Below are 27763 nucleotides of genomic sequence, written 5' to 3'. Positions count from 1 at the left end.
TCAGTGAATCATTGTACACCTTTGTATAATTGGAACTTACCCTTTCTCGATAAATTTAATCGAATCTTTGCTACTCGATGGCCGATTTATGTCATAGCTAGCGTCATAAGTCCAATGGGAATGTGCTGCGCCTAGCTCTCTCTTTCCGTCCTCCGCTTCCGGTCATCCGCTTCAGTGTTATGTTGTAAAAATGAAAACCAGTAACGGTAATCTATACTGATGAGCCTCCCTTAATTGCCTGCAAAGGCGTTATACAATCGTCGACCTATTTTCTTAAACAGATGCCGGTGTTGTGCAAACCAGACACTGGCCCACCGGAAGCGTCACAATAGTTACATGTGCAGATAGCTAGACCGGAAATTGGTCCTCAAAATTTTGTGGTAGCAGCACTTATTTTATTACAGCCTTGATCTCATAATTACAACAAGGATAAATTCATATGTGACAGTTATTGGGTGTTGCATAATAGTATGCACTATGCAGTGCTTAAAAACTGAATGGGTGCTCAGTCATTGGTTTCTGTGTTGCATAACGCCGATATTAAATCTGTTTTTAAGCACTTCTTTAAGCTTCTAAATGCTTTGTATATCGTAATCAGACAAAGCTTGTTTCTTCAATGTGTATAATATTATTGCGATTGTATTACCTGGTTCTAAAAAGATTGTGATGTACTTACTGTACTTCGATTTACAGTAACTGTTAACTGCACAGTCATCTGCAGAATTACAGTATGTCATACCGTGCATACAATTATGGCATTTTGCATTAGTTTACCTGAATAATTATTGGACTTTCTGTCAGCAATTAGGACACTTTAATCTATGAAGTTACCAACCTGAATCAAGTCCGACCGCATTATGTAAAAAGTGGATGTTTTATTTTTAAGCATATCGCTAGACTGTGGCTCTCGTTGTGGCGCTCCTTATGCCTGGAGCGAATTATCGCAAAGTCGGAAAGGAAAAACTCTGGTTATACATAATACTCTGTATAAGTACTGCATAATCCTCAAGCAAATTTCAACGTTCTCTGTTACAAAGTCTAAACACGTTGGCCGCTACAGCCGTCTTGAAATACTAGCGGAGTTTTGGTTACTTAATAATATTGCAGAAGCTACTTTGTATTACGGATCTAAGATGCATCCATTGGCAAATTTCGTTGTTTTTGTGGTTATGATCGGTGCAGTGGTGGCCACCGTGCCCGGCCCATGTACGATACCTCAGCAATTCGCTGTTACCGAGTGTGCCCTTCCCTTGGTACAATGGTCATTTCTCAAGGATCCAGCACTGATGCGCGATAGTTGCTGTGCACAGCAACTGACGGATGTGTCCCGGATTACGGATGCTCAATTCACCTCGCTATGCCAGTAATTCGCCTTCGATGTTCGCAGCTTATGCTACATTGCACACGACAATTAAAATTCATCTGATTGCAGGGTTGCAAAGGGCGTTGTTACAATGTAGGACTAAATGGTCGCATAGCCCCACACCCAGCATTCTGTACGCAACCGGTGCAGTGCACTTGTACGAAACGGATATTTTGAACTCAGTCGTACAGTGCACTGCGCTGCATTCGTACTGAATGTGGAGATGTTGGGTATGCGACTGTGAGCGGGGGTTCACTAGCGTTCACGTCCGTGACGCTACTCGCCATGGATTACGTGTCTGTGTTGTGTCTCGTCTCTGATTGGCTAGTGGGAGCGGCTTAGCACGTGCTGCACAGTATTGCACAGTGTGGAATTGGCTCCACGTTTTACGATCGAGCTGTGCCGATCAGTGTTGATTTTCTGTTATCCAGACTTTCAATATTATTAAAGTCAGCGATTACGGTGCGACGTTTTGTGTTTCCGCATAGCTCGCAATCCAGATCGTATTGCTCACTCCACGGGATAGATTCCGTTTCTGTCTCCGTCCCTGGATCCATTCTGGATCTAGCATTAGATGGTAGCAGAGCCGACAGCGGTTCTCTGAATTGATTTGATTTGATTTGATTTGTGTCAGGCATATTTGGCCTGTTATCTGACGTGTTTTCTGTGACCAGTAAGGCACAGGTCTGTTCAAAAGCAAAGCGCACACCACAAGCGGTGCAATTTTCCCCCATCGGACGCGGATTCCCAGCTTCGGTTTTCGGTACGGTATCTTCAGCGAAGAACCGTGCTGTTTCCTTAGCTGTGCAAGAGTGCAAGAGTTCAGTCGTCAGTGTTCCTCGGTGTAGAGTCTTCAGCGAAGACCTACACTGGTGTCACTGATACTCGGCAAGGCTTCAGCGAAGCCTAAGCCGTGGGCCACAAGAGGCGAAGCGCCGAAAGGGGCGCACGGGAAAAGATAGATCAGACTCCTCGAAACTGGGTGTAGAGCACTACTACTGTTGCTACGGCCGGCACGGTAGCAGACTGATAGCGCGAGGCACGCTACGGAACAGCGGCGACGCGGGAGCGGACTGTGGAAGAAGAAATTGGATCATTTGGATCACTTCCCCGTGGAACGGACGGTTAACAGGTAGAAAACCGTTATTAATTACGGGATTGGCTAGTTGGTAAAATTGGTAATTTCTATTGGTCCGTTCTGAGCTGAGCATAGACGTAGGCGTAGTTTTGCACACGGTGCGCACGTCTGGTCATTGACCGTGACGTCAGGCTGATATAAAATCTAAGTGGACTAATGCTATTGGTCAGTTATCTGAGCTGCGATTGGTCAAAATTTGAACTGAGTAAATTGAGTTAGCGGACCAATAGGAACGAAGTAAACAACGTAAATGGGGATTTTCTGTTGAACTCGAGCTGTAATGGGAAATTTGAATTGAGACGAGATATTTGAAAGGGAAAGTGACCCTTTGAGTTGGGACAAAGGAAAAGTGACCTTTGACTTGAATTGAGCTGGAAAGTGACCTTTAATTGAAATTGAGCTGGAAAGTGACCTTTAACTGAAATTGAGTTGGAAAGTGACCTTTGACTTGAAATTGAGCTGGAAAGTGACCTTTGAGCCGAGTCGGGTTTGGAGGTGACCTTTACCAAAAAGTTGGAACCGATTAAGCTGACCCAAAAAGTGACCTTTTAACGAAGTTGAAAAATGAGCGAAAATAAGGCGCTTAATATGTCCAACAAACATAAAGACGAACAGCTCCTGCAATATGGAGTTCGAACGACAACGGTGGAGTCGCCCCGCCCAGTTACAGTAAGGCACATGAGACGGGCACGGGTAGAAGCTTCCACTTTGAAATGCCACTACGAACTGGCACCGGTAAAGGAAGCATCAAAGCGGAAAGAGACGGCGAAAAGGTCAAAGACGACAAGGAGCCACCATCAGGAGGCTATCCGCACACGAGTCATGGCGATCCCTCGCATATCGAAACGAACGTGTACATCGACGAAGGCCGACGGGACAGACCCTCCAGCCGTCAAGAGCGCCCACGGAAGTCCCGTTACGGAAAGGCGAAACGAAACCAAAATGACGATGAAAGTAGCGAAGAGGAGGATGACCTGACAGCAGAATCGACAGCGGCACAATTGACAAAAGCACTCAACTCGATGGCTCGGAAAACGACGTTAGTGACCTTTGATGGAAGTCGCGATACAGTTAATGGCTGGACACAACTGGTCAGGGATACGCAGCGAACCTACCGACTTACTGATGATCAAATTTTAATCGAAATAGCTAGCGCGGTGAAGGGACCGGCAAAAATCTGGTTCGAAGGAGAGAGAGAAATCGCACTCCAGGAAGAGATCGAATATACGGTTACAGAATGGATGACCAAATTCAAGGATGAATATGGTGACCGTGACGAAGAAGTTCTTGGGTTACGGGAAGCCATGGCAAGGAAATTCGACCTGGGAAAAGAAACACTTCACCAGTTTTACCAGGCGATAATGAAATACAAAGCGAAGCGAATTATCACTGAAAAACAAGCAGTCGGTTTCCTGATTGAAGGATGCAGAATAGACAGTGACCTCTATAAGGCACTGCGAACGCAACAGTGCAGAACACCAACCGAGATCAAAGATTTCTTCCGGCATTGGTCGGCGGGAGAAGAAAAATATAAAGCACCAAAAGGTCAACGTAATCAAGAATACGCGACCATCCGCCAAGGCCAGGTTGAAAATGTACCGCAACAGAGAATGGCAGCTGCACCAGCCCAGCAGCAAATGGAATATCGTGCGGAAACCCCTGTTAGAGAAGTCACCGAAAGAGTGACCTTTATCGACGGTCAGACGGGACAACCGATAACGTACGCAATGGTAGCGGCAATACAAGCAGCGGCTCAAGTGAGACCGGCACCCCAGAATGTAGCTCCACCGGTACCACAGAACGTGGCCCCTTTGAATACTGGGTTACCACAACAAGGAATGGGTAACGGAAATTTTGGTGGAAACGGATATGGAAATGGAAACTGGAATGGAGGTCAAGGGAACTTCCAAAACCAAGGTCAAGGTCAAGGTAACTTCCAACCAAACAGAGGGAATCAGAATAATTTCCAGCAGAATCAAGGGTCACGGACGGAATTCAAGTTTCAAATGATTGATGGATGGGTTGCAAATGGTGTGCAGATGTGCCAATACTGTATGTATGGCAACCACCAGACCCAGGGATGTAAGTTCGCTACCACACCGCCGGATCAGAACCCGAACTTGTTTGCCTTCAGAGAGTGGCAACGGCTGCGCAATTCGGGCGGCTGGCGTCAGGCGGTGGCAAATGGATACGACCTAATCGCCCAATGGTATCAGCAAAAAGCCAACTTTCAAAATCAAAATGGAAACGGAAATTACGGAAATGGAAATGGAAATGGTGGTCAAGGCGGCGGCAATCGTGGCTTCAGCCGCGGCGGCTTCAGAGGAAGAAACAGAGGCTTCGGTCGTGGAAACTGGAATGGTGGCAACCGAAACGGCGGAAATGGAGGTGGCCAAGGAAACTACCAACAGGGTGGTGGCCAAGGAAACTACCAACAGGGTGGTGGCCAATATAATAATGGCGGCGGCGGACAGAACCCGAACCCGGCAAATAATTTTGGACAGCAACAAGGGAATGTGCAAGGCGCTCAACAAGGAGGTGCGCCGGTTCAGGGAAACGGGCAAGATCAGTAGGCACCGGTGAGCCTACTGATCGACCCGACCCGAAACCACCGGATAAACGGAGAACGGAAAGGTCACTGCAGAATGGTACTGCAGTGAACGTGAAGAGTGCAACGGCTATAAGGATGCCGTCGACAAAGAAAGAAAGTGGACCGGCTATATGGATGCCGCAACCACAGCAAACGGCTATATGGATGCCGCCACAGCAAATTGAAACGGCTAAATGGATGTCGACATTGCAAAAGGAAATTGAAACGGCTATAAGGATGCCGTCACAGCAGCAAAACGAACTGGTTATCGGGAAACCAGTACAAGTGGATAAAAGGTCACCGCAGAATGGTACTGCGAGTGGAAACGCGCAACGGGACCGAAGGTCACCGCAGAATGGTACTGCGAGTGGAAACGCGCAACGGGACCAAAGGTCACCGCAGAATGGTACTGCGAGTGGAAATCGTCGTGACGGTAGCGCGACACTGCGAACAGCGCAGCAAAATGAAAGGTTACCGTATTGCAGCGAAAAGGTGTTAGCTGAACGCCGTGCATTACGCAATGCGAAGATTCAACAAGCGATGCTGAATCAGAAGAAGCCGCAGAATAGCACTACAGAAGAGGATGAAGAAGTGCACCATTCGAAATTCCGAGAATATATGGAAGAACACGGCATACTGAATCACCAGAGGTCACCTTCCGTAGGAAAAGTCCAGGTGAAAAGTAAAGGAGCAAGTGCGAACGCTAAAGGTCACGGTGAAAGCGCCGTGCTAAAAGGTCAAGAAACAGACTTGACACTGCGAACAGCGCAGCAGAAGAATAGCGAACTGGCACAACAAAACTCCGATGACTCACTTGTGGATGCAGTAACGCTGCAACGGAAGGAAATATGGCAAAAAGTAGCCTACAGACCGAATGGGAATCACGGGATGTGGGTACCCGTAACGCCAAAAGCGAAGCAGAAAGCGAGAATGTCACAAGAGGATTACTGGGATATGCAACAGTTGCGAACGCAATGTGAAAGAAAGCGATTAGAAGAGTTGGTTACCGGGAAACCAGCGCAATCCAACCCAGTTCCAGTATTCAATGCAGAGGAATATAAGAAGATATTCGCCGACTGGAACTACTCACGCAACGTTCCGCCACAGGATAAACCGCCGAATTATGGAGAAAAAGTTCCCATACAAAAGTTGACGGGCGGCGGATTTGTCATGAAGCGCAATGAAAGGTCACAGGACTTAGCGCAAAATGAACAAAAAGGACGGTCAAATGAGATGGCGCAAACGCAACAGAGTAGCGCAGCTAAAAGGTCACGGGACTTATCGCAAGCATTACAAAAGGATGCCAACGACAAATCACCAGCCCGAACGGACGGAATGTCTTCGCAGACTAATCCGACGAAAACGAATAATGAAGTGTCAGCAAAGGTGATTGAATGGATGACCGAAAAGGGATATGATATGGTTACATATGAAAGGTCACCAGATGAGACGAAAGATAGCGAAGAAGACGAATTGAAGCGAGTTGATCAAATAACAATTGAAGTCATTGAGAAGTTGCGAGACAAACGAAATGAAAACCGTAAAGAGGAACTGATTCATCAGACGATAAATGAAGCGACTAAAGGTCACGCGGACAGCACAAAAGCGAATGAGCAAGTGCAGAAGGCTGAAAAGATCACCAGTGGTAAAACGGCTACAGAAAAGCAAGTTGACAAGACAAAACCGCGACAATTTTACGACGTTCGAACTGACGTTCCACACAGGATTGATAAGTTGAGCGAGATACTGAAAGGTCATGGCACTCCAGCTAAAGGGCAAGTGCTTCCCGATATGGATCCGGGACCAGTATCGTTGATTCCTGTGAAATGCAAGATTCACACGTTGAAGATTCAAAACGGAAAACTGCCCAAAAGAATTGAAGCGTACACACATGAAGTGAAAGTGGGAGACATAAAGGTCAACGCAATGTTGGACACCGGCGCTGAGACGTCGCTGATCAGCAAACCGTTTTGCGAAAAGAATGGACTGCACATGCTCCCATTGCCACCAGACAGATTGGTGAAGATAAACGGAATTAGTGGAACGTCAGGATTCCTGGTAACGCATTACTGTGTAGCACCAGTGACCTTAAGGAAAAAGACTAGCGAACATTCATTCTACGTCCGACCGAAGTGCGACGATGTACAGGTGCTACTGGGATTCGACTTCTTAGAGAAGAAGTTCGTACTAATGGATAATAAAGGCGAAGAAGAGAAAGAAGATGACCCGAAACCGATCGCCAAAGTTCAAGTCGGAAAGGTCACCGAACTTGCAAAACAGACGGGAAATGCACAAACGGTTAATAAAACGCTAATCCCAGTACCAGAGGCACCGGGAAAGGCAAAGGAAATGAGGGCGAAAAAAGAATTGTCACCATTTGAGCAGCTGCAAATGATTCAACAGGAGATTGAAAACACACTAAACCGGATAATGCTGAAACAAAAGGGAAGAGAAAAGGTCATCCCAGTACCAGAGGCACCGGGAATGACGAGAGTGCAGCAGCACGAGATTAGCCAACGGACAATCCCGGTACCAGAGGCACCGGAGAAGAAAAGTGAAAGTGGAAATGTCAAAAAAGTGAACGAGAGGAAAAAGGAACCGCTTGCGCCAGACACGGATGAGGCGATCATATTTCTCCCGGATGGGAGAAGTATGATCGCAGATAACTGTGAGCAAGGAGCCACAGAAAAAGAATGTGTTGAAAAAGTTATCCCAGTACCAGAGGCACTGGGAAAGAAAGATGAAAGGTCACCGGCGATAAAAGTACCAGAGCGTACTCCGAATTTCTTCGGACCTCGATCTGTTACCCAAAATGAAAGGTCACCAGATAAATCCAAAGAAGAAGTAACAGAACGTGACCCTCAGAAGGAACCCTTTTTCGAACCACACTCTGCTATCAACGACGAAAGGTCACCAACACTTGAAAAGATAGTGGCCACACAGAAAGAAGCGACAGCTGCAGCGAAACAATCACTCGTGCCTGGCATGGAGTGGGCAAAGCCTATCCCAGTACCAGAGGCACTGGGGGTAAAGTCGGCCAAAGTGGGGAAGGATAAAAAGAGTGAAAGGTTGCGGATATTGAAACGCATAGCTGAAGAAGAACAGATGTTCGCGAGCGAAATCCGCGACAAAGCGCTTGAACGGTTAAAAGGTCACCAACTGAACAACGAAACAAAGATTATTGAAATATCCTCCGACGATGCGAGTGTGACAGAAATCGAATGTGAGCAGAAAGCCACGACACAGGAGAAGGAGGTCGCCAACCCGCAAACGAACCGAAGGATATTAACTCCAGAAGAACGAATGGGGAGTTGCGGACACGGTTACTACGAGGACCAGTGTAGAGTGCAACCACAATGGGAATGCACTGAATGTTGCCAAAACGCCTCCCAAGATGACCCTTCAGAATGGCCGAGGTGTAACGCTGCATCATCAGATCTTAAAGGTCAAGTCAAAAGAAAACGAAAAGCATCATGCGGACAAACGAAATGTGGAAGCCACACATCGAGCGGTATCATTGGAACAGATATCGGACTTGGTTGTCATGTGTGAAAAACTTCATTACGGGGAGAGGAAAATGGCTGAACCATTGGCAGCAACGTGTGGATAACGGAATCCAAGATCCCCTTGACCCGGTATTAACTGAGCGGAAACTTGAAAGAGAGATAGACTCAATGAACGAGGAAGTACAGCTATGGGAAGAAGCTAGAATAGAATTGTTCTGGGACTTCCGCATAAACCACATGTACAAAGGTCAAGGGAGAACAGTTATATTCCCAACAGGACTCGGTACACCGGTATATGAGTCAGTAGTGGTGTTCTGTAAAGCACTAAAAGAAAACGACTGGAACATATTTGCTAGATATTGGACGAAATTTGAAGCGGAGATTCCTATATTCGACATAAAGGAAATGCGAGAGTTGCAAGTAACCCGGAAAAGAAGTTTACCGGGGTTGATAGAAAAGAAAAAGGTGACCTTTGCACCAGATCCAGATGGAGTGGAATACCCAGAACGAGGTGGTGACACGTGGTGCATGTATGAAACGATTCCGAGTGATGACTGGGTTACTGAAGAGCTGATGGCAAATTGTGTTTTCGTTGGTCCCAAACGACCTAAAGGCTACGAGACGGTCCAACAGGATGAAGCTGATAAGGGGACAGTAAAAGAAGCAGACAAAGAGGAACCAGTTGAAGAGATAGTTGAAGGAGGATCGAACGAAACGGAAGAAAGTTCAAAGTCGGCTTTCGACATCGCACGGATGTTAACAGATAGAGGTGAAATGTGGAAGAAGTTCAAAGAGGAAGTCGAAAGGATATCGAATGAACAACAAAACCCAGTAACTGAGGCAAAAAACGGGGAAAGGTCACTCGATAACGGTGAGGAATGTCCGCCGGTCGAGTTGACCGAAAAGCCATTAACGAACCTTGAGAAAATAGAAAAGTCAAAATCGGACGAAGAAAGGTCAAACTCCGATCAATCAGAAAGGTCACCAACGAGAATCCGGGTAGCAAGGAGTCACCCAAGAGTCGCTGCACGAAATGGGCGAAAGGCAAAAGAAGGGGACAAACCCCTGCTCAAAAATTCAAAAGTGAAAAAACTTAGTGATTCGCGGGAAAACGAAAGTGACCTTTCATCAGAAGATGAAGGAGTTGATGAGCGCCCACTCGAAAAGGCTGATAAAGGTCAAGCTACTGCACAGGAATATGAGAGCAGTAACTCGGACTCCGAGTGGACGAGTTCAAGTGATAACTCAACGACTTCGGAAGATTCAGGTGTAAGTGACCTTTCAGAACAAGAGGACTTAATGGATCTGGATGAAGATGACGAAGTGGACGAAGAAAAAGAAATTAAAGTCAGAAGATTGAAAGTGGAAAAGGCTAGAATGTCGAAAGATGTGATTAAAAGTCTACAGTGACCAAAGAATTAAATTGAAACCGTCAAACTGCACACGGGTAAAGGTCAAGATGGGAAAATATGCACCGGCTCAGAACAAGTTGATGTTTACACCGGTCCCACAAGTGGAAACTGAAGTGCAACCGTTGGCAGGAGTGACGGATCACAGGGAAAATACTTTGAAATCGTCATCGCGAATCACAGTAGCAAATACCGAGTCGTGAAGAAAAATCAGCTTCTCGGATACGTTGAACCGTATGAACATATGGAAAATGTAAAGGTCAACGCTGGGACAGCTGGGACAGTAAAGAACGTGCTCGAGGACCCAGAGGTGGACGATACGACGAAAGCTGAACTGACAAAGATAATTGGAAACCTGAAATTAGGACCCGACCTAACTGAGGAACAAAAGAATGACGTGTATAACGCGTTCTGGGAATTCTGGAAGGTCTTACCCACATCAAAGAAACCATATGGAGATGTGAAAGGGGTCACTCATGTAATCGATACGGGAGACGCGAAACCAGTTAAATGCAACCCGGCCAGAACGAGTTGGACAGGCCGCGAGTTCATAACAAAGCATATTGAAGAAATGTTGGCACAAGATGTAATCGAGCCGTCGGACGCCGAGTGGAGTTTCCCAGTCGTACTGGCAGTAAAGAAAAATGGCGACGGAACAATGGGGACGAGATTTTGTGTCAGTTACATCATGCTTAACAAGCTGACGAGAAAGAATAATTACCCGCTACCGAATCCAGATGAATTGCTCGACGCGTGTGCAGGCAACAAATATTACGGGAAAATGGACTTGCAAAGTGGATTCTGGCAGATCCCAGTGGATCCGGCGTCAATCAACAAGACGACCTTTGTAACGCAAGACGGAATGTACCGATTTAAAAGAATGCCATTTGGAGTCTGCAACGGACCGGCAACATTTCAATTGTGTATGGATAAAGTACTTTCAAAAGCGAAAAGAAAGGGTTGTGTTTTCGGATATATTGATGACGTAATTTTCGCCGGAAAGACTTGGGCGATCTTCATGCAGAATTTGAGGAATGTCTTAATGAGTCTGGTTGAAGCGGGATTCACGATTAAACCAACCAAATGCGAATTCGGAATGAGACAAATGGGATTCCTGGGTCATATACTCAGTGAAGACGGAATTCGCATGGATCCGGAAAAGGTCACCGCGGTCTCAGAATTCAAACGACCTCAAACAGAAAGGCAGTTAAGGTCATTCCTTGGACTGGCAAATTATTATCGCAAGTTCATAATGGGATACGCACAGAAGACTTGCCACTTGTATGAGTTGCTGAGACAAGATAAACACGTGAAAAAGGACTGGACAGCAGTACACGAGGAAGAGTTCAATAGCTTGAAAAAGTTGTTGTGTGAAGGTCCAGTACTGGCAAAGTTTGACCCGGCAAAACCGACCGTCATCGAATGTGACGCGAGCAAAGAGGGAATTGGAGCTGTACTGTCACAAGATGGACACCCAATCGCATATGCGAGCCGCGTCCTGCATGGAGCCGAGAAAAATTACGGCGTAACGGAATGGGAATGTCTGGCAGTAGTGTTCGCTGTCAGGAAATTCAAGCCGTATATTGATTATGCGGAATTTACCGTAAGGACGGATCATCAGGCGCTGACTAACTTGCTGAGGTCAGAGACAAATAAAGTTGGGATGAATCCGCGATTGACAAGATGGGCAATGGCATTACAAGGCCACCAGTTTAAAATTGAATATAAACCCGGAAAATACTGCGACAACGCAGACGCGTTATCAAGAGCACCAATTGAAGGTCCGACGTGCCAAGAGGAGGAATTTGATGAGATTCCAAATTTCGAGGACTACAAGAAGGAATTTGACACGAAAGAACCAGCAATTGAAATTGGACAGTTGTTCCTGCAGATGGTGGAACAGAGGGAAAAACGGTTAAAGGTCACCTCAGCTACGGCGAATGAGTCGGCTGAGCCAGAAGTAAACGTAAACGTGAACCGCGTAAAAAGCTGGTTGCCCACCGTTAGTGACTTAAAGGTCACTGGACTTGATGCGGAATCTAAAAAGCAGAATGAAAAGGTCACGGGACCTGACGAAACAAAGGAGATTAAAGATGACCTTTGGGAAACGGACAAAGTTACTCAAGCGCTGAATGAATGCCCAATTAAGCTGTTGCGATTCCCGAAACAGATGAAAAAAAGGTATAAGCCATTACCACGCTGTAAGGTCATCAAAGATTGGAATGAACTCAGTACGGCGACAGTCCGCATCGTTAACCTGCAAGGTGATGAAGAAGAAGAGGATGACTCAAATCTGCAGCTACGGAATAAACAGTTAAAAGATCCTCATCTGGCGATGATAATAGATGAATTGGAACATCTACCAGATGCTGAAACGAGATCGAAATTTGAAGTTCATTACCAGTTGTAAAACGGCATACTATACCGAGTAAAGGATAAAAATGGCAAACTTGAAAGGTCATATGTGGTGCCGTTGTCGATGCGAAGAGCGATAATCCACGCATTACACGACGAGAAAGCGGCAAGACATTTGGGATTTGAAAAGACATTGACAGCAATCCGACTCCGATATTATTGGGATCGAATGAGTACAGACGTGAAGAATTACATAACTGCCTGCCAAGGATGTCAGTTCCGTAAAACACCGAGGAAATGCCCACCCGGTAAATTGCAAGAGATAAAGGTCGGACATCCGTTCTTTTGAGTGTATGCTGACCTGAAAGGACCGCTGTTACCAACGAAGAAACGCGGATATAAGTACATAGCAGTGTTCATCGATCAACTGACGAAATACGTGATAGCAGTACCGATGAAAACGGCAACGGCCAAAGAGTTCGCAAAAGTGTTCGTGAAGCACGTGATACTAGTACACGGAGCACCGCACATTCTGCATACAGATCGCGGACGGCACTTTACAGCTGAAGTATTGGCAAAGGTCACCAATGTGTTTAAGATTAGACACACATTTGGAACAGCATATCATCCGGAAGGTCAAGGCCAAGTTGAGAGACAGATGCAAACGATTGCGGACGGCTTGGCACAGTACCTGAAAGCAGGAAACGAAAGAAAGTTTAACAAGTACCTTCCATATGTTATTTCGGCGATGAACAGAGTCGTACACGCCACAACTGGATATTCAGCATACTATATGCTACACGGCAGAGAAATGACAATGCCGGAAGATGTGGTCACAAAAACGAATATACCCGATGATTATGGGACTCCAGACGAATGGGTAGAGACCATGAAGAAGAACTTGACCTTTGCAGAAGAAGTGGCAAAATGCAATATCAAAGATGCTTACGAGAAGAATGCGGAAATTTACAACAAGAAGAAATCGGAGCCGAACTTCAAAGTGGGCGACCGATTACCAAAGGACACGAAACAAGGGAAGAAAGAAAATCAATCAGGCTTTAAGTCGAAATACGATTAAGTGTGGAAGATTCTGAGTTTCCCGCGAACAAACGAAGCTGAGGTCATTGAGCAGAACCCGAAGAAGGAAGCAGACTTAAAGGTGGTCTCGATCGACCGATTAAAACTGTGGCATCCGCCATTACCTGAGAAGAAAGATTCGCAAAAAGTATCAGAGCGTACCTCGCATTTTTTCCAACCACCTCTGCTACCTGAAGTGGAACAAGGAACAGTAGAACGAGAACGTACTCAAAAAGACTCGGCAGAATCTTTTTTCGAACCACCTTTGCTCCCCGAAACGGAGAAAGCTAACGGAAAAGAAGATGAATCAGAGCGGAGTCCGAAAAATGACTCAGTGACACAACAGAAACCATTTTTCGAACCACGCTCCCTGCTACCGGATACAAGCGGGAATAAACGGAAACAGAAGAGAGGAAGAAAAAGGAAAGAGGACAAGGACTTCGAAACAGCAGTCACAATAAAACTGAATACAGAAGCTGGAAATTTGGCAGAAAGGTCACCAGGAACTGAAGATGAAGTAGCCGAACGCGCTTCGCAAAAAGAACTTGAATCGAACCAAGATCCTTTTTTCGAACCACGCACTGCTACCGACAATGAGAATGACCTCATAAGGAAGAGAAAAGAGGAGATAGAAGCGGTCAAATCAAAAGCGGAACAATTGGGCCGCGATATAGCGAAAGCAATCGATGAGCGAAAGGGCAAACAGAAGAAAAAGAAAATAACTCCTACAGAATTGCTGACCCAGAAAGGTGAAGTGGAAGATGCGGCCGACAAAGAACTCCTTGATCGGATAACTAAAGGAAGCAAAGACAAATAACCCACATAAAGATGAATAAGGGGTTCACTTCACTAAAAATAGGAGTTGGGAAGCTGTAAAAAGGTCATCACCGTTATGAGAGCTAATCAATATTGTTTCATTGTTACAGAAGGTAAGCTCAGTTAATGGATAGATTGGAACGACAGAATTCAGAGAATTCGGATTCGGAAAGTATTGGAAATCCATTAAAGATATCGACCCCAAAGAGAATGGAAGGTGAATATGGATATGATACTTCATATGGCGAAGGGTCGACATCGTCAATCGGAACGGCACAGAACGAACCAGGCCAAGGAGGTTACTACAGCAGGCCGGAGTATTATGCGTATCACGATCCGGGACAGCCGACGAATTATCAAGATACGGTTAGCTGGGTGCACCATGGCTCACTCGCCGGAACCCAGTATTCGGGACAATTAACGAATGCCCCCTACCAACCGCATCCGGGATCGTATACCCCACCGATGGGACCACCGCAAGTTATGGGACCGGCAAGAATGTTAATGCCGCCACCGCAACAGACTACACCGAGTAGATTTATGGGCCATGGAGGATTCGGCGGAATGTTAGCGACCCAGTCGCAAAGGTCATCTCCGATATTTCCACCTTTCCCAGAATCGGGAGGCCTATCATTGTTAGATATCGGAACGCCTCGTATGAGAACACCGCAGCAACTTGGAGCGCAACGATTTCACAGGAACTCGCCACAAAAAGGAGGGAAGCGAGGCGGAAATCGGTTTGATTCACCACGACCGCGAGGAGTACTGCCGTCGCTGGGCCCAAATTTGGAGCAGGTCGGACCAGATGGTCTACGGGCAACGCCCCCGGGTGAACCAACCGTACATGATTATTCACCGAAACTCCCGCTAGACATGAAAGAAGATGATGCGCGACTGAACATGATAGTGGGCAACGAAGAAAGACTGACAGCGGCTGATACAGCGGCCATCCAGGATTTTAACCGAATGTGTCGGGATCTCTATAGAATCCACATGCGAGTCGAGGACGAACATGCATTCTATGGAAGATTAATGAGTCTGGACGCGATTATTGAAGCAGTCCATATCGCGATGAAAGAAAAAACTAAAGTCATCGAAGTTAAACGTAAAGAGTTGGCGATCAGAATCGCCTCGATGAAACAGTACCACCCGGCCTTAACTAACAGAAAATGGCCACCGATGATTGAGAAGATACAACTATTCCTTAAGACGATTCCTAAAGAAAGGGGACCCTCGACAAGCAGCACAGCGGGGCCATCACGGGCATTAGTTGAAGCACCAGTAGAGGAGATGTCGGACAGTGCTCTCCTGGAAACAAAGAGAAAGATTGAGACAGAATTAACCGAACGAGCAGAAAGATCACGGGCAAGCTCAACCGCAGGATCAGTACGTGGACGCACCAGTTCGGTTATAGAGCCGTCTAGCGGGACCGTAAAAAGCAGAAAAAAAATAAGGTCACCGACGACAAGTCCAAAAGAAAGTGACAAGAAGGAGCAGCGGATGAAAAAGGTCACGACGAGTAAAGCACCGATCCCAGTGGGTAGAAAGAGTGCACCACCCACGCCGTTGGACCCAGAAGCTGCTTCAGTTCGATTTCCGAAGTGCCGGACTTTTACAGTTAAATACACTGGAACGGATCATAACGAACGAAAGGTCACCGCTCGGATAGTCGATAAAGCAACGAATAAAGAGATCGAATCGTACAACCCTTTAGCGGATAAATCAGTTAAAACCGAGATTGGGGAAAGGTCAAAGACAGAAGTCAATGAGGCGCTACAGTTCATTCCTCCGGAGGAACGTCATAATCCGAGAGTCCTCATTCAGATGATGAAGCACGTGGTGTCCAAAGTTGCGGTCGAAGAAAACGCATGGATCCGCATTAAAGTGGGTACAAATGACGACCACCTGGCATACACATACACAGTGGACGGGAAATTGCTGACGAAAGAGAGAATTCGGCCGAAATCAACAGCAGACCCAGACCCGAGCAAGCGAACATTAGACGATTATGAGTCGACCCTGAAATATACCGATGGAACGTGCAGAAAAGTGACGCTGACACTCCACTTCGGCGATGGAACAACGGATTGTTTGACCGCAGTAATCGTCGACCCGATCACAGGGGATCCGATTCCATACGCTCCATGGGATGTGTCGGAAGAGAGCGCCGAACACGCCAATCGGGCAGCACTAGAACAGCTGTGGAACCTGATACCAGTAAGTGAACGTCAAGATCCTTTGATTCAAGCGAACACGCTGATCAGCATGATGCGACATCGAGCGGAGATAGACGAAGCCCATTTTCGACTCACAAGAAAGATGGAAAACGGAGCGTATAAAACGGTGTTTTATGACGCGAAGAAAAATCCCCTGTGGGAGATCGTTACACAGGCACCGGCTAAAGAAACACCACATTTGGAAAGTCAGGCCCAACACCCGGCACAAGAAAGTGGAGCCGGAGAAATGGCAGAGGCCTCCGTAGCCGAAGAGGCAGGAACGGAGAGTACCCAGAGACCATCGAAACAGGACGAATCAGAAGAGGAGGAAGCTAACGATGATTCGGCAGAGGAACAGGCCGATGAAGACGACGACATGGCCGAGGAAGATAATCAGCCTCCGAAAGTGGTCGTTAAACCGAGGAAAACGGCTAAACTGGATGAAGCCATGAACCGTGAAAGGGCTAAGAAAGGTGACTTTATAAAGAAACGAAAGGAAGATGAAGATAAGAAAAAAAAGAGCGGTGATGAAAGCGAGAGCACAAGCACCCGGAGGAAAAAGGAGAGAGGAAGGAAAAAGACGAACCGCCCTCTCACGATGTCGAAATACTGGAGGAATCAGTCGCCGAAGTTGGGGAAAGGTCACCGACACCTATAATCCCAAAGAAATTTGTCATTGAACCGGCTACATCGAAGTCAAAGGTCACCGAGCCCGAGCCGTCAACATCCAAAGGAAAGGTCATAGCTGTGAAACAGATTGTTCCAGTCGTCATCTTGGCATCCACTACGAAAAAACGCAGGGAGAAAGGAATGCGGGAGAAAGCGAAACGGGAGACGTCCCGTGAATCAGAAGCATCGGAAGTGAGCCTTCCAAGTACTTCGACGGTTAGCGCGAGGTCACACACGGACCCGAAAACGACTCGATCGAGAACTACAGAACCAAGAAGCCTAGCGGAGGTTCTGGAAAAAGGGAAAAAAGCAAAGAGCGAACCCGCAAAGCTGAAAAAGAAAGGAAAAGAGGCCATGAAAATCGACGCATTGGCAATGGCCACTTACATCGAACCGGACGGTGACAGTGAACTTGATTATTCAGGAGATGAAGCAGAATTTGAAGACCCGGACAGTGATAATATGACCACGATTGACGAAATTATTGATGCGTTCAATGGAGCGGAGAAGAACTTTACACGAATAAGAACCACATCAGTAACGTCAAAATTCAGAACGGGCTTAAAGAAATACCTGAGAAAAGAAATGCACCGCAGCTTCACCAAACAGAAGTTCGATGTGGTACTGGAATACGCTCGGAACGCGGGAAAACTTCTCCAGAAACATCCGAATTTCGCGTATAAGGCTAAACTGTTCAGACCGTCAAGTTTGGACAAGTCGCTGACGACTCCAAATGAAGATAGCTCAATGCGAGTGGAAAGGGCAATCGCGGGAATGACAAGCCCGTTAGGGTCAACGAGTCACCGGATCAGCCAATATATCAACGCTGTTTGGAATGACGGAAAAGGGATGATAAAGGAAATCGATACGGCCACTGAACGCGCGTTGCCGAGGATGATAAAACAGAACATCCTTGCTACAACGAACGCACATCAAGGATATCCGATCCGATATACGAGAGTAGGCCTGATACCGCCGGAAAAACAAAACCGTTGTAACATGTCCGACAGTCAGGAGATGGAAAGGGTGCCATCGAGTGGAGACCCGACAACTCCCATATTGAATCGGATCGCGCAGTTAACAGCTGAGGAAGGAACCGTACGGGTTAAAGCACAAGCACCGAAAGTGTCGAAAAAGAAGGGACCCATGGATTCCGAATCGGAAGAAAGTGGCGATGATACCACGACACCAGCGACAGCGCAAGATAAACAATCTAAAGGTCAAGAGACATCTGGAACTGCGACGGAAGAAATTCAACCGAAAGGTCACGGGGCTTCAGAAAAACGGGAGAAAGAAAAGGTCATGCTCCCGATGGACAAGGCAGCGGCAGAAGCAGAAGCAGCCTCCGCGCGACAAGTGTATCAGAAATCATTGTTCGCACCATTGAAGGAGGTCTTTGAGAAAGAACGCTCGAAGTCGACAGGCGACGTGGGAGGTCACGAGACTTTACCACAGAAGGAGAAAGCTGATGAACCGAAATCGGCGCAGTCATCATCTGGCTCGCTGGCAAAATTGAGGATTGATGAAAAGGAGACAACTGACCCAACGGACTCGGCATTATCCCCCCAGAAAACAGAAACCACCAGTATAAAGGAAGCGACAGATTACACGTTAGGAGCACCGTTGGACGTGAATAACCGAACATGGAACGAAGTCCAGGCGGCGATTCAGATCACCAGAGAACACGAGAGGCTCGGGACGGAATTGAAGAGACAAGTCGCCGAAAATTCGAAAGGAAGATCGTCACTCAGCATGAGTGAGCGGGTCCTGAAACGAGCGTATAAGGACGGAAAGTTGGGATGCAAATATAACAAGGACAACAAAGTTATTTACTACCTTCCGAAACAGGGCACGGACCGCACACCCAGACTTAAAATGGAGCTGGAGGCCTGGAAGATAGCCATCACAGATGTGGCTTTGGACGCCATTGGCGGTACCAATGGAGCGTCATGGAATGACCTCTCGAACTTCATGGCCGTCCATTACGAACTGGGAGAGTTGAACATTGAAAATGATAAAGAGTGGATCAAAAACGCTGTTGAAGCTCTGATCGCGGAGAATGCACTGCATATTAACAAGGACGGCCGAGTGGACTTCAAACCGTATAACCCGCCGGCGAAAGAGTCTGAATGAAGGGGACGAGTGTAATATGCAGCGAGTAATGAACCCTGCATATTACAGAAAAAGCATAAAATAGTTAAAAACGAAAGAGAAAAGTTTTACGGGAAATTGAAAGCGAAAAGGTCAACTCGAGAAGTAGCGGCGATAAGACTAATAAAAAAGGTCACAGTAGTCAGAAAGTGCTGATAACGTGAGAAAGGTCACCACGTTACAGTGATAGAAAGGGCAGCAGGAGCTAGGAAAGTCTCAGCTCAGTAACGGAATAGGCGTAAAAATGCTAGAGAAGCCTAGATAATGGATAAGATGGAAAAGATTAACGTGGAAAGGTTACTATGATGGATTGTTTTTGATTGCAGATTTAAAACGGAGAAGATGGCACAGAAAGGTCAAGCCACTCCTAAAAGCTCAGGACCCGCATCAGAGATAAACAGATCTACGGGCTACAACCCAAAGTGTCCGGACTGTTTACGGAATAACAGAAAGGTTGATAAGAAGTTCCCGTGCTACACATGCGTTCACAACTTGGGGGACCGCCACATTGTTTCACTCGTTGGGATCATGGAAGCTAAACGAGGGAACTTGGACGTTTTTAGAAACCTCATCAACGCGAGGAATTATGGCAGCATCCCAGTAGAAGAGCGAATGCTCCTCGAGGATCGTTACCGAGAAGCGATCCAGAATAACGAAAGTGGTTGGGACGAGACTTTGGAGCCATTGAAATGCCCACAGACGGACGCATACCGGAAGAAGTTCGAGGAAGATCAAGAGAAGATGCGGCGGCAACAGCTGGAGGATGAACTCCGGGCGAAGATCAATGCGGCGAATCAAAAGGCGAGCGAACAGGCCGCACGAGAGGCGCTGCCCAGTCCGTCGAGTTCGACTGTAGCGACAGCCAGCCTCAACGAAGACGAAGCACAGCTGATACGCCAGTCGCTCATCATTCAGATCGATACGCTGACAAGCGATCCGGCGGCCATGCAACAGGACTTATTTGATGCGCTGTTACGGGAAAAGTTGAGACTGCAGAAGGGTTTCGCTCCAGCACCATACATAAAGAAGGCAGTTGAAGAACGTATGGAGGAGCTGCGCAAATCCCGTCAGAACGAGAGCAATGTCCTACAGGCGCTTAGAGGATTCAGACGAGATGATGGGTTTACACGACCTCGTTCGCCTCCGCATAGAGAAAGGTCACGCGGACATTCACGCGAACACGAACGAACTTCTGAACGACGAAATGAAAGGTCACGTGAATACTCCCGTTAAAGGACACGTGATTACCGCAGCGAAAGGTCACGCGAACGTTCCCGTGATCGCGATTATCGTGGCGGAAGAGGCTGGGTACGCCATGGAAACGAGATTACCGAGACGAGTATTCAGCGGAAAATCGATACGGCAAAGATTTTGGCCGCGACAAGAGGACGTGAAGAGCAATGGCGTGCGGAGACGTACCGTACAGAGCCTGACAAGAAAGGTCATCAGGTGCCGTTGGAAGTTGGATTCCGCAACCGCAATGTTAGAATGTCAACACCTGAAAGGTCATGGGATAAAAGACGCGAACACACGCGAATTAGAACGCCAGACCCACAGGATAAACGATGGCAGGAAAGAGCCAAGTATTATGCGGGTTTTGAATCTGGCGCAAGTAAAAGGTCATCGAGCGCAGAAAGGGAAGATTCACCCCCGAAGTATCAGAGAATGGAGTCAACGGTCCATGTGGTGAATCCAATCATTAGCGCTGCTCAAGAAGATGACCCGATGGAAGGAGCCAGTTCAGTCGCAGAAGCGTCCCAAGAGAACGTGATACACCGAAGAAACGTGGTCCTTGACAGTGACCTTCAACCGTCCACATCGACGGGTAACGAAACGCCGCAGAGCGGACGACGTGAACAAGAAGGTCAGCGCGAACCGGAGGAACGCGACCGGCGAACGACTTCACGATTCAATAATCGACACCCCGACACAATCGATATGGAATATGATATGAGAGATACCGATGAACAGAAGATGGAAATTTGCCGATACATGGGGATTGAAGACGATTCGGCGGATGCGAATAAGATTCACACGATCCTGAATCAGCTTCGCCAATTCTTATTCGATTCGGGCTACGCGAAAGAAATTAGAGAGGGAGTGGAACAAGGAAGTTTCCGTCGATTATACATCCCCCGCGATTCAGTAAGGGATTGTTACCTCCCTGTCCGACGAAACGGATTACATAGTCTGCTGGATTTGAATTTGTTGGACGTGCCACTGGATACGACTGACCCAGTCGGGATGACACAATTCTATTATAGAGACTATCCCGAACGACAAGAATATGTGGCTCAGTTTGTTTTACGACACGTGAATCCAGCCTTCAAGTTGCTCGCAGCAAGAGCATCGATCGGATTACAAGTGGATCCTAAAGACCATGCCGCAAGAAGGATGGGGCAAAAGGTTTTCGCTGCGAGATTGGCACATTATAAGACACAGAATCAGTTGGTATCTAATACCATGAAAGATGATATCCCACCGCTCTTTCGACCGCATGTGGCGAAATTGGGAGAACCCATGGAACATGTCGGGATAGCCCATACGGCAAGAAAGGCGCTGAAAAAGTGCAAAATACGAATGGAAAAGGGCAATCTTACACAACGACATGCCTCCCAAGTTGAAGAGAGGATCAACAAGATCAAAGACACCATGGGAAGTGACTACGTCGAACCAGTGGACGGAGTTGAAACGTACATTGATGAATTCCTTGTGAAGAAAAGTGATCGGCGCCCAGAACGCGCTCCTAACCAGATTGGACGACGTGGTCTACGAAACCAGCAGCTCCGGAGAATCTCGCCGATGTACAGCGTCGACTAGCAGATGACCCCAACAATCGAAGACTGCGGTTGGAAGAAAATGACGCACGCCATCGGGTAGAGGCGGTTAAACGCAGTCGCCAAGGGAAAGGTCGCGGTCAGCGAGAAGTTGACCCGGAAAAGGTCATGGCAGTTGATTCCACGGAACCAGTTGACCGAACGTCCGACCGTAATCAACCGGAAAACGCTAAGAGGCGCCCGCCAAGCGATGGCGACGGCGACTCAAATGAAACGGAATAGTGTTGATCGTTAGGATCACACTATTAAAAGGGCGTCTACGGCATATGTCGGTACGTCACAAAAATGAAACATGGTGTGGTATATAAGGGCGACATGACATATTACTATAAACTGTATTTGTGTATTTGTTGTTTTCAGCATTTATAGCACAGAACCGCAAAGGATAAAGAAATCATGTGGAGCAGCGATTGGGGTTGAAATTGATTCGGTCTATAAAGCCGGCCCCAAGGGAGTTGCTACGGCAGTTAGCCGGCTCTCCTCCTTAAGCGATTCAATGTTATAAATTGGCAAGAGAAACTACGGTAATCAAGCCGGATCTCTTGAATACGAAAGTGGGCCACAAGCGGCGAAAAAGAGAAAGACAACAGGTGGAAATATTAATGAGGTAAACTTGATGCGGCAGTCAGCCGGCCTCATTAGAGTTGCTACGGTAAACTATGCCGGCAATCTCTCCGAGCGACCCAGTGTTAAAAATCAACGAGAGAAATAGCGGCAACCAAGCCGGATCTCTCGTACCGAAGTTGGGCCACAAGCGGCGAACAAAAGTCAAAGATTAAAAGTGGAAGCGTCGTGAGGTAAATTTAATGCGGTAGTTAGCCGGCCCCATCAGAGATGTTACGGTAAACTTTGCCGGCACTCTGGCCGCTCGAGGCATATTAAAGTTGGATGTGCGACGGAAAGGTCAAACCAAAAGTTTTACCAGGGAGGCAAGCAAAGAAGTGCTTGAAGCCGCAGAAAACTGGCTGAGTTCCTCCATGACCTTTAATTGAAGTTTGAAGAGAAGTTGGATGACCTTTGGGATCATTACCGCCCAACAGAGTCACCGCATTGGAATTCAAGTCGCATGACCTTTTTGGGACCACTAACCCAAAACGAGTCGCACATCTCAACGGATCATCTCGACAGAAGATGACCAATCAGGGAGGAAGCGAACTACGCTTGTCTACATGACGTCCCTCCATGACCTTTATTGGATCTCATTTTGGAGTCGTACAATTGATACGCACCTTATTCCAAAGAAGAAGCAGTATTCCTAAGTCGTACTTGATACGCACCTGATTCTCAAGCGGATTGTGATGAAAGTCGCACTATGGATGCGCGGAATTGCTCAATAGAGCGAAATGGGCCAAAGTGCGGAAACGGTGGACAGGACCTGTGACCTTTATGAGTCAGAAATGGAGGATCCTAGTCTACATTTTGATTAATACTTCTGTTGATCTTATAACTGTTGATCTGTTAAATGATAGTATTTTTCTAAATGGATCTCTTTATTCACATCTTGTTAAATGGAATTGTGCCTTATGGAATTGATGTGATAAAAAGGAATAAGAGAATTTGATGTTTTTGAGCACGCACAGACACCGGCGACCGCCGTCTTTTCGTGGATTCGGGAGTGTGTCCAGCCTCAACGGAGCTCGGCATCCCCCCAGAGGCATGTGAGCGGGGGTTCACTAGCGTTCACGTCCGTGACGCTACTCGCCATGGATTACGTGTCTGTGTTGTGTCTCGTCTCTGATTGGCTAGTGGGTGCGGCTTAGCACGTGCTGCACAGTATTGCACAGTGTGGAATTGGCTCCACGTTTTACGATCGAGCTGTGCCGATCAGTGTTGATTTTCTGTTATCCAGACTTTCAATATTATTAAAGTCAGCGATTACGGTGCGACGTTTTGTGTTTCCGCATAGCTCGCAATCCAGATCGTATTGCTCACTCCACGGGATAGATTCCGTTTCTGTCTCCGTCCCTGGATCCATTCTGGATCTAGCATTAGACGACCATTTCGTCCTAAGCTGTAAATGTATCAAGGAAGCAGCGCAACCCTGTACGGAAATATGTGAGAGGAGGAGTGGCCTCCCCGCACACCCGCACTGGTGCGGGTGCTAAGTTGTTTTGCTGTTTTTGCTAGTGATTTTCTCCATCTACCAGCTCTTCGATCTGGTAGATTCTTCAGTTGCTAGCCATCGTCGTCTGAGTAACTTGCTGTTCTTTTAGCCCCGCAGCATTCTGCTGTGTCATGTGAATGGGATATAAAGTGTGCAGTTGATTGTCGGGTGTCTTGCGTTTCCGCATAGCTCGTAGTATATATACAACACTGCTCACTCTGCAGGATAGATTCCGTTTCTGTCTCTGTCCGTGGATTCTTCCTAGATCCACCATCATATATGGTTAGCTTCCACGAAGCGATGACCATTGGTGAACCGCGTTTGGAAAAAGGCCGTGCGCTAGACCTGATCTGATTTGGGCAATAAAATACGCACTCTGCTGTCCTGTGCTAAAAAGCTGAATGAGACAACAGGGACCAAGACACTGCCTTGTGCCTTTAAAGCCGCTAACCTAATCATGTCGAAAAAGAAAGACGCGGATTTTATTAAAAGCTTTTGCTGGTAATTTATTGGACCTGGCGTTAACACGGTTTCGTGAATGTGTAGCCAAAAGCGTTTTGCATTTTTAGCAATGCTAAAGCATACCAGACCTGCATTCGGAACCAATTGGCTAATAACTGCGACCAGGAAGCGCAGCAGATATTTGGCAACATCTGGGGCGCACTATTCCTGGCTTTCCAGTGTAACGGCCCACGTGGTGCGAACTGTCCGGTTTGGCAAGCGGGATTGCCCAGCGGCCATCTCAAGTGGGATCTAACGTCGTTAATGATGAGACCATGAGAATGCCTGTTTCTGATGTCTAGAGACAATCCCGCTGATTGCTTATAATCATTTTATGGAAATTTACGTAGTATTATAAAAATCAACTTACTAGTTGCTGTCGCGAAGTTGATGTTGGCTTACTCATTGGCTAGTAAAAAAAAATCCCGCTTTTGCAACAGAGAAGCTGAATTACAATTGACTTCAGTAATAGCGCAATTATTACAGTAGCACCCACAGCCGACAGCGCTGTGCGTATGAGCGGGTATGAGCTAGTACTGTAAGTCCATAACGAAGGTCAAGTAGTGCTTGCAGGTTGCACGGTAAGGTAGCGGGTGCCGAAAAGGTGATCAGACCTTACTTTTTATTCAGCCAGGGTCAGGTACAGAAAAACCAACCTATTTTAACCGTTTAAACAGTCTTAGGAAACAGAAAACAGTTAAATTTTTTAAATTCAGAAACCCGTTGATGAAGGCTTTGCTTTTAAATTAGATTTGTTTGGCTGTTTATCGGGCATCAGTTATGTGGAAAAAATGTACGACAACTGGTAACGAGGCAGCAAATTAAAGAAGAACAAATGCATAAACCATTTGCTCACTGACCTACGCCAAACGCTTGAATGCATGGGACTACAGATACGGAATTACAGAACATAACATCGCTGTTCGTGCAACTGCGATCTTCCTTTTACTTTACCACCTACACCGCGTTTTGGTGGGTGCGGTACTGTACAGATATATTCAGCAAGAGAACGAGCCAGAAACACCGGTACTAAAACATTGACCTGCCGTAAAATTGCAACTGTAGTCGCGACACCATGTAAGACTGAAATTAGTCAGCATTTATTTAAGACTGAAAAGGTAACAAACTTGCATTTATACAGTACATTTTACACGAACAGATGCGGACAACAGAGCAGGCTCAGAGTATCAAGGCCTACGAGTACGACGCTACGGCCGCAGTAAGCCGAGGAATTATTAAAATTATCCGAACATTCGAAAAGAAAGAATCAGCTTTCCTTTTTCCGATGACCAGTTTTAACAGGCTGGCTGGTCTCTATAGACTATAGCTAATTTGTGCCAAACAGGACACGTTTTACAAGATTATTACTTATCGTGCACACAAATGATACGCTAATTGGCTATAATATTGGGGCACATATACAGATTAATTAACATATTACAGCAATCATTCGCCCGAATGATTTTTGGACTTTCTGTCAGCAAGCAACAGTTAGCACCCGTATCAAAAACTAATCAATCCTAAGTATTACCAGTCTGAATCGCAGTAAATGTTGAGCTGCATATATACAGTATATAGTACAATATATACGCTTTATCTCGAAACACATCGTTAAACTTTGACTTTCATCGTGGCGCTCCTCATGCCTGGAGCGAATTAACTCGAAGCCGAAAAAGCCAATCTGGTTATAATTTTGAACATGTTGTACAATCCTTAAGCAGATTTCAACTTTCTCCATTACACAGTTTACACACACGTTGGCCGCTACGCCAAGTTGCTGTAAATACAGAGTCTGTATTACTGCAGTAACCATCGATATTCGAACATGCGCCCTTCCTCAAATATTTTTGTCGTCTTCGTCGCCGTAACCGGTGCATTGGCGGCCATGGCGTCCGGCGAATGTACGATAGCCCACGTGCGGGGTATTGCAGAGTGCACGTTTCCATTGGTACAATGGTCCTTCTCCATTAATCACGGACAGCCACTGGCGGATGTTGCGTTGATTACGGACAGTCAGCTCGCCTCCCTGTGCCAGTAATTCTTCTTTGAATGTGCAGCTCACAATGTTACTCATGATTTTACAATCCAATTGCAGAATCGCACGGGGCGTTGTCAGATGTGTTAAGGAAACATCACAACCCTGCACGGAAGGAGCTATGGCTAGCTTGCACGAAGCGATGACCACTGGCGCACCACTACTGGAGAATGCATGTGCTCGGCCTGACTTCGGCAATAATGTACGCACTCTGCTTCGCTGCGTCAAAAAGCTGAACCAGACAGCAGGAACCAAGACGCTGCCGTGTGCCTATAAAGCCGCAAATCGGATAATGACGAATATGGAAAACGATGACGTCAGCAAAGGTTTCTGCTGGTAAGCTATTCGCTGACAGTTGAACGGTTGTGTGACTGCGCATTATTGAAATTCTTTTTCATTTTAGTAATGCTAAGGAATATGAGGTATGCAGCGGGAGCGAATTGGCTGATAACTGTGACCAAGAAGCAGAGGAAATATTCGGCAACATCCGAGACAAGCTCTTTAAGGCCTTTCAGTGCAACGGCCCCCGCGGTGCGAATTGTCAGGCTTGGACGCCAGGATTACCCAGTGGACGCCTAGACTGGGATGTGACATCGCTTCTGATTGATGAGGAAACTAGGGCGTTGATGACCAAGAAAGGATTCTAATGATAAACTGTCGCCCCTCCATATAAAACGGCTGTTTTTAATGCAAGCAACATGCAGCTTACTTCTTTTGACTTTTCTATTCTGATTTCCGCAGGTAGACTTAGGTCGCTGTAAATTTAATATTTACATGTTAATGATCCCGCTTTTGCAGCGAATAAACTGAGTTGTCAATTTACTGAATAAGAACGTGCACTAGTACTTCTATCGATGCAGCGCAACTCATCGCCGGTGGCTTCATGTATTGTTGGCAAGTACTGCACACTTCCTTACCGCTCCTTTTCTCGTAAATTTTCAATACTTTTTGATTTGTACAAGATTACTTGATACTGCGCCCATTAACTAATGCGGA

General features: G+C 46.6%; 3 protein-coding genes across 4 annotated transcripts; all 3 read left to right on the top strand.

Annotated features, from left to right (window-relative positions):
* Positions 1-1797: 1797 nt before the first annotated feature.
* LOC129595102 (uncharacterized) lies at positions 1798-25150 on the top strand. 2 transcript variants are annotated; one of them, XM_055492026.1, is made up of 4 exons: positions 1798-2495; positions 19617-22399; positions 22488-24732; positions 24801-25150. In XM_055492026.1, exon 2 carries the CDS (start codon positions 20779-20781, stop codon positions 22108-22110), a length of 1332 nt encoding a protein of 443 aa, XP_055348001.1. In that variant the 5' UTR covers positions 1798-2495; positions 19617-20778; the 3' UTR covers positions 22111-22399; positions 22488-24732; positions 24801-25150. The 2 variants fall into 2 exon arrangements, with proteins under 2 accessions (XP_055348001.1, XP_055347994.1); XM_055492019.1 differs by having other exon boundaries at positions 19617-24732.
* On the top strand, positions 5120-12355 carry LOC129593475 (uncharacterized). Its single transcript, XM_055489808.1, has 4 exons — positions 5120-5387; positions 5484-6181; positions 11788-12187; positions 12352-12355. The coding sequence occupies exons 1-4, from the start codon at positions 5188-5190 to the stop codon at positions 12353-12355; spliced, it is 1302 nt and encodes a 433-aa protein (XP_055345783.1). The 5' UTR covers positions 5120-5187.
* Positions 25151-26391: 1241 nt separating the features above from the next.
* On the top strand, positions 26392-27619 carry LOC129596944 (uncharacterized). The gene is made up of 3 exons (XM_055494353.1): positions 26392-26766; positions 26828-27103; positions 27171-27619. Exons 1-3 carry the CDS (start codon positions 26558-26560, stop codon positions 27412-27414), a joined length of 729 nt encoding a protein of 242 aa, XP_055350328.1. The 5' UTR covers positions 26392-26557; the 3' UTR covers positions 27415-27619.
* Positions 27620-27763: the final 144 nt, after the last annotated feature.

The sequence above is a fragment of the Paramacrobiotus metropolitanus genome, unplaced genomic scaffold (genome assembly GCF_019649055.1).
Source record: "Paramacrobiotus metropolitanus isolate TYO unplaced genomic scaffold, Prichtersi_v1.0 Parri_scaffold0000003, whole genome shotgun sequence".
In the NCBI taxonomy this organism is placed as follows: Eukaryota; Metazoa; Tardigrada; class Eutardigrada; order Parachela; family Macrobiotidae; genus Paramacrobiotus; species Paramacrobiotus metropolitanus.
The sequence above is the reverse complement of the archived record's forward strand: the minus strand, read 5'-3'. Positions and strand labels throughout refer to the sequence as shown.

Coding starts and splice junctions, on each gene's coding strand:
- LOC129593475 (XM_055489808.1), top strand. CDS start 5,188: ATGCCGTCGACAAAGAAAGAAAGTGGACCGGCTATATGGATGCCGCAA. Junction 5,388..5,483: donor CCAGTACAAGTGGATAAAAG/GTCACCGCAGAA, acceptor ACGGGACCAAAG/GTCACCGCAGAATGGTACTG. Junction 6,182..11,787: donor CGCCGACTGGAACTACTCAC/GCAACGTTCCGC, acceptor CACCAATTGAAG/GTCCGACGTGCCAAGAGGAG.
- LOC129595102 (XM_055492026.1), top strand. CDS start 20,779: ATGTCAACACCTGAAAGGTCATGGGATAAAAGACGCGAACACACGCGA.
- LOC129596944 (XM_055494353.1), top strand. CDS start 26,558: ATGCGCCCTTCCTCAAATATTTTTGTCGTCTTCGTCGCCGTAACCGGT. Junction 26,767..26,827: donor CAGCTCGCCTCCCTGTGCCA/GTAATTCTTCTT, acceptor ATCCAATTGCAG/AATCGCACGGGGCGTTGTCA. Junction 27,104..27,170: donor GTCAGCAAAGGTTTCTGCTG/GTAAGCTATTCG, acceptor TTTTCATTTTAG/TAATGCTAAGGAATATGAGG.